A 14,676-nucleotide genomic window follows, 5' to 3' on the forward strand; every position below is an offset into this window, starting at 1 on the left:
TGCATCTACGGTACGGTAATATAATTCTATGTTTAAAATTGGCAGTACAATAAGTTTTATAACTTTCATTAACTTCACAATATTTATTTATTCGTTAATAATTAATTAAACACCCTGTATGCAAGACATTTTTATTGTTAAATGCAGTTATTCTTTTATTAATTCACGCGCGTTAGTATGGTTGCATAATTTAAGTGCCCATTTCGGATTTTATTATTTAATTGTTGAAAATAATGTTTAATATGGAAAGTGTGCTTTGTTAATTATTAAAAAAAACTTGTTTTTTGAGAAAGACGATGAAGATTACAGTAAAAGTGAAATTATAGCTATTTTGTAGGAATTGTAAGTTTCATTCTTTTTATTTTATATATATTTAGACTGCATATATTTAACAATTATTATTATACGTACCTACTTACACGAAATTTTTGTTCTAAAGATCAAAATCAACTATTAATTGCGTTAAGTATACACACAAAGTGTGACTGACTAAAGGTACTTTCTTTTAAATAAAATATTTTTCGGCTGTTGCAAGTACAGATTTCATACTTACATAAATGTTAACTTACTTCAAATTTTATTGTTCTTTTACATTAAATTGAAGGGTCTTAGCCCTTAGGTTTTACATTTATCTCCCATTAATCCCCAAATGAATATACCTGTTGCAGTTTGGTTCACAATTAAAAAGAGATATTTTATTTTGATAATTAATTTTTTACTAGAAAATATAAGGTGAATATTTTAGTATTTTCCTTTACGTTTTTTATTAATGTATATTAGCCATAAAATGATTTTGTTGTACCTAATGAATTTATCGCATTATTTACGAGAACAGAAAACATTTTGAGAACAGAGGGAGAACCACATGACCTATGCTTACTTGGAAAAAGCTCCTAACTAGAAATTAAATAATAACGCCTGGCACATTTTTAAATTACGGTGGCGATGTCACATTATTTCAAATATTTTCCGAATTTTAGGGGAGAAGGAGTTTTAATTTTACCTACATTCTCAACCACTTCCCTTCGATTTTCTCCTAGTTTCTTGAACTGCAGCTACCAAACTTTTAACAGCCTCTTCGTGTCCTTCGAAGCTATCGGTCTTTTTCAAAGGTAAAGGAGCAGGAGCAGAAAGCTTATGGCACATGTGCTGCCTCCGTTTCGGTGGGAAAGTTTCCCAACTTCTTTGCTTCTGTGCCAAAGACATATTTTTACTTCTTCTGTTTACAACCACTATCAGTGTCTTATCAGGACCATCGAAGCTTGATCTTCGGCTATTACCAGATCCCGAAGACATAGAATCTACTGAATCTCTTCTCGAATAAAAGACATTGTCCTCGCCATCACTGTAAGGATATATCTTTTTGGCAGGTGTACGTGGTTTCTGGGTTCGAGGTTTGTTTTTACACTTTGGAGTCGTAGGACTTGATTTTGTTCCATCAGCGTGTACCATTGCTTTGATACTCTTCGTGGATCCTTCTGGTACCTGTTGATATTCTGATTCTGATTTTGCTTTTCGCGTTTGGAATTCAGCCTTGGGGCATGTGTTAATTTTATCACAACTTTTTCCCATTTTCTTATGAATCAAACGTTTAGTCGTCCCTGTTTTCGCAATTTGTTCCAAATCAGTTTTGCTCAGTTTAAAAGAATCTCTCACTGATTTCTTCTCAGTTTCTGTATCTGATTTAGACACTTTAGCTTGTGGGGCTTGAGAAGATCTTCGGCAAACGATATCGTGAATTTTTTCCTTGATTTGTGACTCTAATTTGTCAATATTAATTTGATTTCCGAAATAAGGAGGAGGAGTTTTTTTAGTTTTGGGAGGGATGGGAGTCGGTTTTTGAGACGTGGTTTTTTGGGGAGTTGACAGAGGCTTATCAACCTGACCTGCTGATTTGCTACGTTCACGTTCTTGTATTCCTGGGCGAACCTTTGAAGAAAAAACACCTACGATGAAGCTATAAAGTTTTTAAAAAGTACTTTAAAGGATGTTAATATACGACTTAACAAACAAGGAATGATAACATTTGGCAATTAAATATCTTAATTTGATTCAATTACTTTCAACCAAAATCAGTCTAAACGATTAGAATTTTATAATTCGTCCTTTGATAAAGTAAAGAAAATCCACATTGCTTGAATTGCCAACTTTACCTTTTCAAAAGTTACTCACCTTTTCAAGAAGTTGAGCCAATACTCGACTTCTTGATCTTGTAATTTTACCTAACTGTATATCAGATTGTTGAAGCAAGGATTGGAGTTGTTGTGCTTTCTCTTGAAATTTATCGCTTTGAACGGAAGGAGCAGGAGTTAAGTTACGTACATAAGGCTCTAACTGGGATGCTATGTTACTTAAGTGCTTCAATTCATTCCTTAACGTCATTACATCCGCCTTTTGGCAACTGAAATTTGCATTAGTGAACATAAATAATAAATTGGAAACTGACTCCCAAATTGCGTATGTTACTATTTCTATTGTGTCATTTTGGAATTGAATTGAATAACTATAAGAAATTAAATGATCAATAATTACTAAAGAATATAAATTTCTAATATTACCCCGTGTGAGACCGGGTAAAAAAAGAATAGTCTCACCGCATATCTCAGCGTGTCGTAAAAGGCGACTAAAGAGATGGGCCTAATGAAAAGGGAGGAAAAAAAGGGGAATCCCCCAGGGCTAGGTTTCTATGAGGAGGCCTGAACATTGGGACTTTAATTGAATTTTGAAAAAGGCAAATGAATATTTATCAAACAAACATAAATTGTTGATGAAGAAATACACCTATTACTCCTATTAATCTTATCACCACCTAAAACGGATATGGAGATATCCAGAAAGAGAAATAAAATTTGATAAAAAAGAGAAACAATCCATATGAAATAATACTATTATTGTTTATACCTGAAAACCTCCTGTTCAACTCGTATGCGCCAAAGTTGTTCTTCCCATGAATTATCAAAGACGGTTGCCATTCTTTCCAATTCCTGTTGTTGCCTCTCCAGTTGTTTGTCCAAAAGGGAACAGTCCCTGACCAGAATTTCATACCGTGCAGATATAGGAGGAACTTGGGCCTTACGAAGGGCAATAATATCTTTGTGCAATTCAGTAACACGATCTTTTACCGCGTTGAATTGCTGATTGAGTTCCCTGATGTGCGTTTCAAAGGAACGACAGTGAGCAGAAAATGTCCCTGTACTTTCCAACAGTTTGCTCTTCATAGCGGACTGTTGTTTTCTAGATGCTAATGGCACTGGCTCGTACACTTGAGGTGCTTTTAACAATAGAAAAGTTTTGTAAAATTACATATATTAAAATCTCGAATAAAAGTTTAAAAACTCTTTAGCAGGTTTTGTAGAAATGAATCATCTACTCAGTGACATTAAAAAACAGTGTTACAACTTTTGAGGTCAAATTTACAAAACTATTCCAATAATGGCATTTAAATTATATAATTTTCCTCTTTTTTTCCTTCCTGGTTCATAGTTAAAGTCAACCCTTTCCCCCAATTTTATCCTGATCATATTTCACAGTTTTAAAACTTTGATAAATTTCTCTGTCACTTTATCTACTGTGATTACATTATTAGCAGGTTTCATCATTTAAAAACTTTACTCCTTTTTTAGTAATTAGTCACCCTAATCCCAATTTCGTTTTGATTTTAGAAATGGACAATTTTTCCCCTTTTTAGCTTCCAGAGTGACCCCTACTCCAACTTCTTTTACCCCCCACTTCTTCTATTTTTGTAGTTAATCCCATTCCCAGAATTATTCTTATCACTTTTGTCAATTTGTTGCTATTAGAAATTTTATTCCTTCCTTTTTATTCACATCAACGTTTCAATATATAGTCTAAAAGCTTTTCTTCTAACGCTCTCCGATCTTGGTCATTTTTCCCCGTCTGTTAATCATTTAATGACTAAACTAGAGTGCAATTAATACACATCTTTATCAACCCATAAAATGTTATCAGTTTTTTTAACTTACCTGATGCAAGCTCGGCTAGATGCTGACTGACGGCAGCTTTTCCAACCCAGGGTTCTAAACATTGAGCAAATTCACTTCGATAATTAGTTTTAATAGACGAAGATTGCAACGATCTAGCAAAAGGGTAAAAAACGTTTATCTAAAATACGAACGTGTTTAAAGGTAAAATGTCCTGTATACCTTACGGGCTGACTAAGTTGACCTACGGACGATAGTCTTTCTATAAATGCAGGACACAATTCTAAGAATTGGTATTTATTTGCTGCAGACATGAACGTCTGGCATAAGACTAAATGCAATTGCAGTACAGGCATTACAGTACCTACAAACAAAAAAGTAAAATAAAAACGTCTATATATATATAACTGTAAAATAAAGGCCATAATAATATTTCTAATAAAATTGCTAATTTTGTTGTAAAAAAGGTGATTTTTTTTTAATTTGGAAAACTTCTGTCAATTGAGCTTTCCTTTTGTTTACAGCAAATGTGCGATGCATTTCGGCCATGTTGCATGGGGTGTGCAATATTCTAAATACTATTCACTGAAGATTGGCACACGTATTGTTAAGTTTCGAAACGTTGGAATGTCTGGGTCAAGCTGATCTTGCGGTGGCTAGGAAGCTACACTTAAAGACTTAAATGGGCATTTATATGCATGTAAGTGATCTTTTTTTAAACAATTTTTAATATGCTTTTTCTTTTCTTTTTTTGTGTGTTTGAAAGACAATTTAATTATTGAATTAATAACCGTTTACCCAATAGTAACAGTTGACTTCTATAAATCCGTTCTTTACTTTCAAACTGCCTTTGAACTTCCATAATCATAGCAGCGTGGGTCTTTGCTATGGCCTCTTGCATTCCCTGACAGAAAGAATTGATGGTATGCTTTTCTGAATCCATATTTCTTCTTAATTCGTCCATTAAACCCTTGAGCGCAATTATACCGTCCCGCACCGAATTCTTTAAAAGATAAAAGTAGAAAAAGTAGTAGTTCTGTGTCATAACTAAATTTACCTGTAAATCCATAAGTGCACTTTGACCCCGTTCCAGCTTTTTAGAAGCTTGAGAATAAGCGGTTTCTATGTCGACGCATTGCGCTCTAATTTCGTTCGGAGTATCGCGGAAACAGTTTACACAAAGCATTGCATTTTGCATGGACGAATACATTATGTATTGTTCTCCATGTTGGGGACACTAAAAACCGTGCATAAGAAAAATCTAATGCTACCGACGAATGTATTATGTAGTACCTACTAATTGTAAGAATATAATGTCGCATCTGTTAACTTATACAAAATGACAAGTGCCATATTTGGGACCATTTAATGGCCCTCATAAATATAAAGCGAAAACTGTGATAAAAAAAATTGGGGGTACCAACTTTTTTGCAATAAGCAATTTTTTTAACATAATTTTTGTAAAAATAACATTATATTCTTACTAATTATCATTTTGTACATTAACATAATATTTGCCCCAACAATGTTGTTTATGAATTGATACTAACGCGTCTTGGTTCTTTTATACACTTGGACATGTGTACTACTTCGTGACTAGAAAACATTTTGGCCCTATGGGTGCTGTCTCTACAATGGGTGCACAAAGCCTGACCTAAAACATTTCCTTAATTACCTTTTTAAAAGACGGTTACCAACAAAAAATATTAAAGCAGTTAAAAATATCGTTAGGTTAAGCAAAGCGCGTTTTCAAACTCTAAGGAATACTTTGATTTTGCAATCGCCCTGTATATAATAAAGCATGCCAGAAATAAACAATTTACCGGAAATATATTTCAGATAAACGCATCTACTACATTGAATTATTAAGTTGAGTAAAAGCGTCTTTTTTGTACTGACCCGCGCTGTTCTTAAAATATTCAAAAACTAAAACAAAACTGCTTACATGCCACATGAAACTGAAGCCAACATAAAAAGTAATAAGAATAATAAATTTTCACCGCAAGTGTTGCAATAATACATGTTGGATCTGTCTCTCTTATCACAGTTTGAACACGGTGGATTTTCACTATTAGCGATTTCTATTAGTTGTCTCATTAAAGTATCCGGTGGTGGCAGGTTTGTTCCATCTTTTATCATTGTAAATTGTCTTTAAAATAAAATGTTATTAATGCCGCAAATTTTAAAACATTCACGGTATACTCATAAAGACAAAGCAACTTTTTAGTTGAGTTATTTTGCAACAACCAGTGGTCAACTTTTTTTTATTCATTAATTTTATAGATAAATTTAATTTCATTTATGTAGTTATTTAAAAAATGAGAATATTTTTTTAAAAACTACTTGAAAACATAGTGGTCTACAATTTTCCAATATTTTTGTCTTTAAATTTTTTCATTTTAAAAATTAATTGTTTATTACGAATTTTATTACCTTTTCTGTTATTGTTTCATTAAAAAAAAGTTTTTATCTCATTGGCAAAAAAGTATAAGAAATATTTAAAAGTAGATAAAAATACTCACCCACATAGTGGACAAGTTAATCTTCTATCTTGTTCTCTATTTTTTAAACATCTACCACAAAAAGTATGATAACAATTTAGTATACAAGGTTCTGTAAAATAATCGTGACAAACAGGGCATAGTAGAGGGTTTTTAACGAAATCCATTTCTACAGAAGCTGGTGTATCCATTTCTAAGCTACAGTTACTGCAAATCAATTATTAAGGGTTCAAACGATATAACTGTTTATGAAAATGTTGGTATATACCTTAAAAAGTAGATTATCTTCCTCTAATTCACTGTAAATTAAAATAAATGAAAGTAGGGTATGCAGTTGCACCCTATCATACGCGGCTTTCTATATACTAAATATTTGTGTGATAAGGGTGGGTAATATGCAGTGCTGCCACGCTTAGGTGAACGATTTTAACTCAAATATGAAATTAGTTTTATAGTATCGACTTAATAAAATAAGTAAAATAGCAATGTTTAATTTTATTTTTGCGCAATTTTTTGTTTTCGTTTTAAAAAGAAATCTATACAGGAATGTTAAAGTGGTTGTCTATGTTGGTGCATCTACGGTACGGTAATATAGCAACCTATGATTGATAGCAACGTTACTATGGTAATCATTCTAAAATCCATGTATGTGCAATCCATACTTTATTACCATAGAAAATTTCGATTTCCCAATTTTCCATAAGTTTTTCTTACTAATTTATATCATTTTATTGCTTATATTGCATATTGTTTGTTTAAGCCCAATTCGTTTTAATAAGTAATTAAAGATTTAATTGTAAAATAGAATTATTATTTTTTGGCACGTTAGGTCGAGATTTTAAGAATAAAATAGTGATATGCATACTTCCAATTCAAAAAAACATTTTTGGGGGATTAAGAATTAAGTTAGGTTAGGTTGATTCGAAAATTTTTCTAAAATCTCAACGTTATGATTATCTTTAATATGAAAGTACGTATCGTACATTTCCCTTTTCGTGATTTTTCAAAGTTGCAATTAACTTAACGGCATTTGTTTTGTTGATTTGGTTCGTTTTGCCCTTGCAGTCCGTGTTTTTTTTGTAAAATGTTTTCGTAATAATATGGACTATCTGGCTCACTAATAATTTTGTGTTTTGGCAACAGAGCTGAAGTATTTGGTTGACTAGCGCGCGCAACTCCCCCACTACCAGGCTAAAGTAGTAACAACGTTCAGCGGCTAGACGCGATTGGAGTTAACCGGTTTAGTAGCTTTCTCCAATTTCCAATTTCCAATGCCTTTCAGTCAGTCGTATGAGGGTATCTGATACAAAATTGCCGTCCATTGTAAGGACATTACTTTAGATATGAAAAATCGTGTATTTTTTACGTAAAAAGTGTATTCTTTCAAAGTGCATAAAAAGACAGAAACAATGATAGTTTTAAAAGTTTTTAGTGTATTTTTAATAGGGTATTGTTACGCGTCCACTCCAAATTACGCAGGTAAGATTTTCTCACCTGTCTTGATTTTAATATGTACATTTGTTTATGCATATGGTGAAGCATTAAGAAATGATGAACGTAGTAGTGTCAATTAATCGTTTTTAAGTTTAAACATGATCGCCCTAGACCTAATTTGATTTATTCCGGCCGATATTTATAAATATACACCTACAGGTGTACTCTTTTCAAAATGGCGCTGTAGTGGTCCAGTGCATTTTTTGGTAAATTGTCGTCATACAAACCTGCAATCGCTGCATTTAAACGCGATGGGAGATGCTTTTAATTTTTGTTTGGTTAGCATTTTCCAGGGTCGAATAAAAACCGATATGGGTTTGTGTCAAGTGACTCTTGGGGTTTGAAGCGCGCAATCATGCCGAAATCGATAGAATTGAAACTCCTTTTTGCTGTTTTCTGACCGTTTTGTTACATTGACGTTTCCAAATTTCTTTGCAGTTCATTACATTAAACGTTTACATAGCTGTTACTCATCGTCTAAAATCAAATGTGATTATTTTTATTACTATCCAGGGTCATTTTTTTTAAAAAGTTGACATTCATTCAAACTGTCGAAAATATCAATATATTTTTTTTGCAATTTTAAAATATTTGAACCCTAGTATTATCGCTAAATAAATTTGTATCTACTTCGCCTATAAAACGCTAAAATTTCTTTACAAAAAAAATTGAGTAGGTACATTTTATTTCTGTTACTTCTGACTGCAATAATTTTGATTTTGTTGTTGTACCTATATGATAACGATAAAGCTTCCCTTCTGGTAGTTAATCTATTTTCTACATATACCATGGTTATAACTTGTCACCTTATGTTATATAAGATTGTACATTATGTACTTCATTGCGACTTTATGTAGTGATTCATGCCTCTTACTATTTTACCAAGTGACACACAGCATCATATATTTAAGCTTGCACTTCTTTGGAATCGTGATGAAACGAATTTAGGCGTACCTATATACAATAATTTAAACCTGTTCAAAATAAAACGATGATACCATACACCTTCCACATTAAAAATAGACATTTTCCTTCAGAACGATACAATTACAGAGCAATAGGTATTAAGTGAACCATTTCATCATGAGTTCCAAAGATAATGTGTTGAAAACTTTTACAATTTAGTTTTTTGGTATAATACAAAATGAATGAGTAAATAGTATATAAATAATAAAAAAAGTGAAGTGGTTGATTGAAATGGTCCAAAAAGTAAGATTGATTTAATATTCAAAATAAATACAATGTTTGATTTCCTAATAAATTGGATGGTAGTGCACCCGACAAAAAAAATTTTATTTTAAAGATCTCTTCTTTAAATGGTAGGGACTGAATAAGACAACTTCAAAGGCTGAAGAGTTCTATTTGTTATCGAAAAGTACTTCGGACTTTCAGTGTTACATTTTAGCGTTAGGGTTTCAGATTTTTATTGTTCTACAACACCCCCAAAGTTTTCCAATCTAGATTAATATTTTTTTTTCTAGTGGGCATTAATTACCTACGTCACCAAGCTTTGGAGCTTTTAGAAAATTATTCCTAGAACTGGAAAAATATTGTAGTTTATTTAATTTTATAAGGAGCGTACCAATTGTATGTTTTATAAATATTTAGTTGCAGTACTTCTGTAAAATTACACAAAAGTCAATGAATTATCACATGTAGGTAGCCCACCATACGTAACAAAACATCAAGAGATCAACAATGGGTTGCCTAGATTGCGCTAGTAACAGATTGTTTAAAATCTACATTATGGAATCTTTCTAGAATAAGTCAAACCCCTATAATTAATTGCTGCGATATCGGAAGAAGAAGTTCGATTTCGAGGTGACAGAAAGCAAAATAACTAGAGTAAAGATACAATAAAAAGTGCGATATAGTGATAAATTAAAAAAAAAACACCACTATTATTAACTAATCACTCGTTCACTACTGTATCACACACTTTATCGCTTCTTCGCGCTTGTTATTTCGCTTTTTGTCGCCTCCAATTTCAACTGACTATAGGCCTCTTGGTGATTCTTAGCGTATGGTGGGTTGCCTGCCGGTAACACTGCAACAATAGTGTATGTGACAATATTAATTAATATATTAAAAACTGAAAACGCTATTCATGATAACGTACTGCACAGTATTAATTTAGGTAGGTACTTGCGTGTGATATGTCTGTAAGTATGCATACAAATATTACCTTCTACGAATTCCAAGCAATTATGCTTTGGATTGTCGACGTAAAAATAGATGTTATCTTTAATAAAAAAAATTACACAATTCAACATTCATGAGATTGTTTAATTATCACATAATGATTGATGAAGCATTGTAGAAAAATTATGGGTTACACTTTTTTAATGCAAAACGCATGAATAAATTACTGTCAAGCTAGCAAACTCGTATAATAAAATAGCAAAACGCACATTTAGTGTTATTTTAGCGTTCGAATTGAAATATAAAGTGATTTTGTGTAAGTAAACGAATTTGTTTCCAAAAGTAAGCACGCTGTAATTTAGTGCTTTTTATGTGTATTATTTAGCAATATTTTTCAATCTTATTGGTTTATTTTAAGCATTTTTTGGTGCGTAACAGCTGGAGGACAAAGCACAATTTGCAACATATTGGATGTAATAACGCATGTTGATAATGGTTCTTCCACAAGCATTTTAAAAGCGGTAAATTATTGTGTACATACTTTTGGAAAAAAATTCATGAAATGAAATATATTCTACTTTAGCTTTCACTCAGAACCACCACTAATTTCCATAGAAGGAATTGAACACAAAAATTTTAATTAGAACACCAAAAAAAGCACTAAATTCTGATGTGAATCGTTTTGCCATTTTGTGATGTATTTTAATCTACATATACAAAAAACGAACCACATTAAATGGGTATTTTTACTTCTAGAATTAATTTTCCCTAAAATCACTTCAACACGAAGTATTCTGGCGTTTTCTTTCTCTTTTAAAATTTGTCTTGTATACAACAGTCCTATTAAATGCACATTTTCAATGCTTCATCCTTCATTTTACGTTTAATAAAAGGGCATTAGGTACCTCGTAATTTATGAAGGAAAACGGTCCGCTAAGGGTCATTGACGCGGTCTGAGCAATATTTTCCTTAATTTTAATCTCGGCATATAATCGGTATATTATACATCAAAACTGCGGTTCCCCGGGGCAAGATTTTGAAAGAAACAAAAGAGAAGTCGACGCGCTCCTTTTCTGTCTTCTTTAAGAAACAATTTATCAAAGTTGTCGGGAAAAGTTTTTCTTACAAAGAAAAATAAAGAAAGTATGATGATCAATTTCGAGAACTTGACGGTGTACAATTCATCGTAAAAATATTGTGAATAAATTGCGGGAGAGAATGATAAGAAATGCGCCGGCTAAAGTTTTGTTATTTCGAATCTCAAAAGCGAGTTTATATTACAACTTTTAACTTGTTTAAAAGAAAAAGAAACTTCTGTGGTTGTAAATAAGGGAAACAAATATTTATAAAACCGCATCAAAACAAACAACTTTTCGTTCAAAAACACGTTTTATTTTTTCAGAAGTTTGTGTAGTATATTAGTATTTCTAATTAGTATCTACATTTATCTATGTAATGTAGATTTAAAGCCTAAACTCGCTAATTTGCTTCTTGTACGTTATAAGTGGTTTTATAACGGTTTATTATCAGATAGTTTCGCGTGGTTTAAAGGTTTAAATACGTCCATGATTAATTATGCACTTGGACATATACAGGTAAAGCAAAATGTTCACCGAACATAAGAATTACACACGCTACCTAATGCATATTTTGGTGATGTACTTTATTTCATATTTAGAAACCCATATTCCAAAAAAAAATCCTTGACACGTATTTATACAAGTTGTTTCTAAAATACCGAGCTTACAGGAGGTGATATGGTAGTATAAAACAAAAAAATTAAGTAAATGTTTAGTGGTCCGAAGGTCCACTGTTTTCGAGAAAAAAGTATTTGAAAATACAGTCCGGCCCTGGTAGGATCACGCAGGGAAATACGACATTGCAACACCGTATTTCATTGGCTGCACCATCCGTGTTGTACGAATATTTCTTTTGTATTTTGTGTTCTTAATACCATGTCAATGTGTACTGCATGTTACCAGCGATGAACAAATAAGTTATATGTATAATTAATCGTTAATTGGGCGTCTAAATTACGTGAAATAGCGTAGTAGAAAGCTGTTGATGATTACTTTATTGGTCTTTCCATAATCGTCACTGTTTACATTTTTTATCGATCTAGTTTCTTAGTTGTTATCGCAATTTCTCTATACGTTGCCGATTCACGTCCAGGATCGGCTTTGGCAATATTTCTATGATATGGAAGTTGACGTCAGTTATTAAGAGGAAACGAAGGAGTGCTCATCTGATCATATACAGTACCTACTATCTGTCACTTTGAGTTATTCAACAAAATTTTGCTTTTCGGATTTTGAGTTTTAAAATCCCTTTGTTTTTTTTAGAATGTGCTTCATGCTAAAATTACCTAAGTAAATGCATAAATTAGTGTAGATACAATATCTGGAATGAGCGTTGAGTAAACTTTGATGTATTGATTTTTTCGTTTTGCCTGAATCGGAAACTCGGCTTATCAGTGAATACGTGATTGAAACTGATATGGATTTGAGTTAATGTCCGAATTAATCCGAGGTAATCGAAGCTTAATCCACCCACGGCTTATGGGCGTTAGTTTTCGAAATGAACATGATAGGTAGTAACAGTTTGAAAATAGACATTAACGCAAAAATCCTGCAATTAAATTTTATGTTTGCTTAAATACTTTGATCTCTAATTAAAAATCAACACTCTTAATTAAATTTTTTACTTTTATCGAGTAAAATACAAATACTGATTGATTTTTTGCTGATAAGTACTTATGTCACAATCAAATTTTGTTTCAATTTCTTATCTCAAAAAAAAATAATAAAACTTCACTAAAACATATTATATAGTGAAAATCTTATTGACTGTCAAATTTTTTAACATTAAATTGAAATTTAAAAAATATTTGGGTAATAGCAAAGACTTTCCAAGGATCACAAAGGTGCCGATTTAATTTTTCCATTCGTCATGTATCTATCCAATAGTACGCAATTATTAGTCCATTTATATGATTATCGATGCACTTTTTTAAAATCGTTGGCATTTTAAAGCATTTGTTGACATTGATAATAAATTACAGGTAATCATTATTTAGTCTTAATAGCTTAAAACACAAAAGCGTTTAATATTCTGTTTACCTAAATAAAACTTACTTCTAAACCGTTGTACATGGAACTTGTGACATGGTTTAGTTTCTGATATATAAATTATACAAAAACACGCAAAATTCCAATTTATATTGACCATGTGCTGCAGTTTATTTTTGCTTACGTTTTAGTTACTTTCTTTCAAATAAATGCAATCACTTAGGGTAAACAACTACACATATAAAATATAACTATCTAGCGACACAATTTTCGTTGATTCAAGTACAAAATTAGTTCTTGCGGAAAATTTAATAGTAAGGATTAATAAATCGTGGTTGTTACACTTGAAAATTACATTTTGTGGTAAACAACCAGTCTGGACTAAATCAGGTCAGTACTACATTCGAGGAAAACAATTGTAATTAATCCAAATTTATTATTAAGATCCTTAAAGAGGTCCCCAATCAGAGGATGTATTGTAAATAAAATTAATATAGTAAATAGTATTGGCCTGTTTCGCTTTAGGATGGTTCTTTGTCATTAAGAGTCACTAGGGAGAGAACGGATATCAATTAAATTTTTATTTTTTAATTTTTGTTTACTGTTAGAGATGATCCCTAGATATAGCGCAGATTTCAATTTTTTGTAAATAAGGATATCCAGGGTGTTTCTGATGAATACAGGGTTATGACTAGATGCAATAGGGAATCACGGTTCTACGACGATTAATAAGGTAAATATCAACAGCTTACTACTACACATAATCTTTAGATGCCCTTTGCGATAACAATTAGTTAAATAACTACTTTGATTATCTATTTAAAGTATCCTGGACATGGTATTAATAACATAAAATACAAAAGAAATATTCGTACAACACGGATGCTGCAGCTTATGGAATACGATGTTGCAATGTCGTATTTCCCACCAGGGCCGGACTGTACTTTCAGATACGTTTTTCTCGAAAACGGCGGACATTTGGACCATCAAATATTTACTAAATTTTCTTGTGTTATATCTATGTACTTATTTACAATAATTTCACCCTTTATTTTGAGCAAAATATCATTAGGTACGTGTAATGAAGAAGAAGTCCCAAACGCAGGGTCAAACATTGGGGTTTACTGTAAATATATAAATAGCTTTTAAACTTGAAGTAGGTAGTTCAGATCGATTGTCCTCTTAAAATATCATATCAGAGATAAAATATTACTTATTATTAATATTTCACAAATATTTAATAATTCAATTAATACGTTCATTCCTCATGAGAATTCAATTACATCAAATATTATGTAATAATTTGATGTAAACAACTACTTTTGGTACCTACGTCTGTTAAAAAATATCTGATAAGTTTAAAAAAAATAGTAAAAACGTAAATAAATACATTAATTAAGGTAAAACAAGGTAAATTTTTCTACTCAATCTTTGTTAGCATTTTCCTGGTTTTCTCTTGCTTATGAATGTGAAGTGATTTGTGAAGTGTTAAGCTTAAATGCGTCTAGACTTTTTAACGACTTTTCTGTT

The 14,676-nt window shown here is 31.7% G+C and overlaps 2 protein-coding genes across 3 annotated transcripts in view; one reads left to right on the forward strand and one right to left on the reverse strand.

Moving 5' to 3' along the window:
* Window positions 1-38: 38 nt before the first annotated feature.
* Window positions 39-6,800, reverse strand: LOC108742930 (RING finger protein 207-like). 2 transcript variants are annotated; one of them, XM_018478292.2, is made up of 11 exons: window positions 6,711-6,800; window positions 6,464-6,649; window positions 5,942-6,090; window positions 5,492-5,595; window positions 4,999-5,178; window positions 4,740-4,944; window positions 4,164-4,305; window positions 3,984-4,096; window positions 2,902-3,271; window positions 2,173-2,401; window positions 39-1,929 (listed from the first exon to the last, which is right to left on the reverse strand). In XM_018478292.2, the coding sequence occupies exons 2-11, from the start codon at window positions 6,631-6,633 to the stop codon at window positions 1,012-1,014; spliced, it is 2,580 nt and encodes an 859-aa protein (XP_018333794.1). In that variant the 5' UTR covers window positions 6,634-6,649; window positions 6,711-6,800; the 3' UTR covers window positions 39-1,011. The 2 variants fall into 2 exon arrangements, with proteins under 2 accessions (XP_018333794.1, XP_018333793.1); XM_018478291.2 differs by having other exon boundaries at window positions 4,740-5,178.
* An 861-nt stretch (window positions 6,801-7,661) lies between these two features.
* Window positions 7,662-14,676, forward strand: part of LOC108742929 (calsyntenin-1) — a 43,257-nt gene continuing 36,242 nt past the window's right edge. Inside the window, exon 1 of the mRNA XM_018478290.2 lies at window positions 7,662-7,921. Coding sequence (XP_018333792.1) covers window positions 7,852-7,921 — 70 coding nt within the window. The 5' untranslated portion in view covers window positions 7,662-7,851. The remainder of the gene's footprint in view (window positions 7,922-14,676) is intronic.

This window comes from Agrilus planipennis, unplaced genomic scaffold, assembly GCF_000699045.2.
Source record: "Agrilus planipennis isolate EAB-ADULT unplaced genomic scaffold, Apla_2.0 scaffold120, whole genome shotgun sequence".
Taxonomy (NCBI): Eukaryota; Metazoa; Arthropoda; class Insecta; order Coleoptera; family Buprestidae; genus Agrilus; species Agrilus planipennis.

Coding starts and splice junctions, on each gene's coding strand:
- LOC108742930 (XM_018478291.2), bottom strand. CDS start 6,633: ATGGATACACCAGCTTCTGTAGAAATGGATTTCGTTAAAAACCCTCTA. Junction 5,596..5,941: donor GTATTATTGCAACACTTGCG/GTGAAAATTTAT, acceptor GAAATGTTTTAG/GTCAGGCTTTGTGCACCCAT. Junction 3,272..3,983: donor TCTAGCCGAGCTTGCATCAG/GTAAGTTAAAAA, acceptor TATTGTTAAAAG/CACCTCAAGTGTACGAGCCA.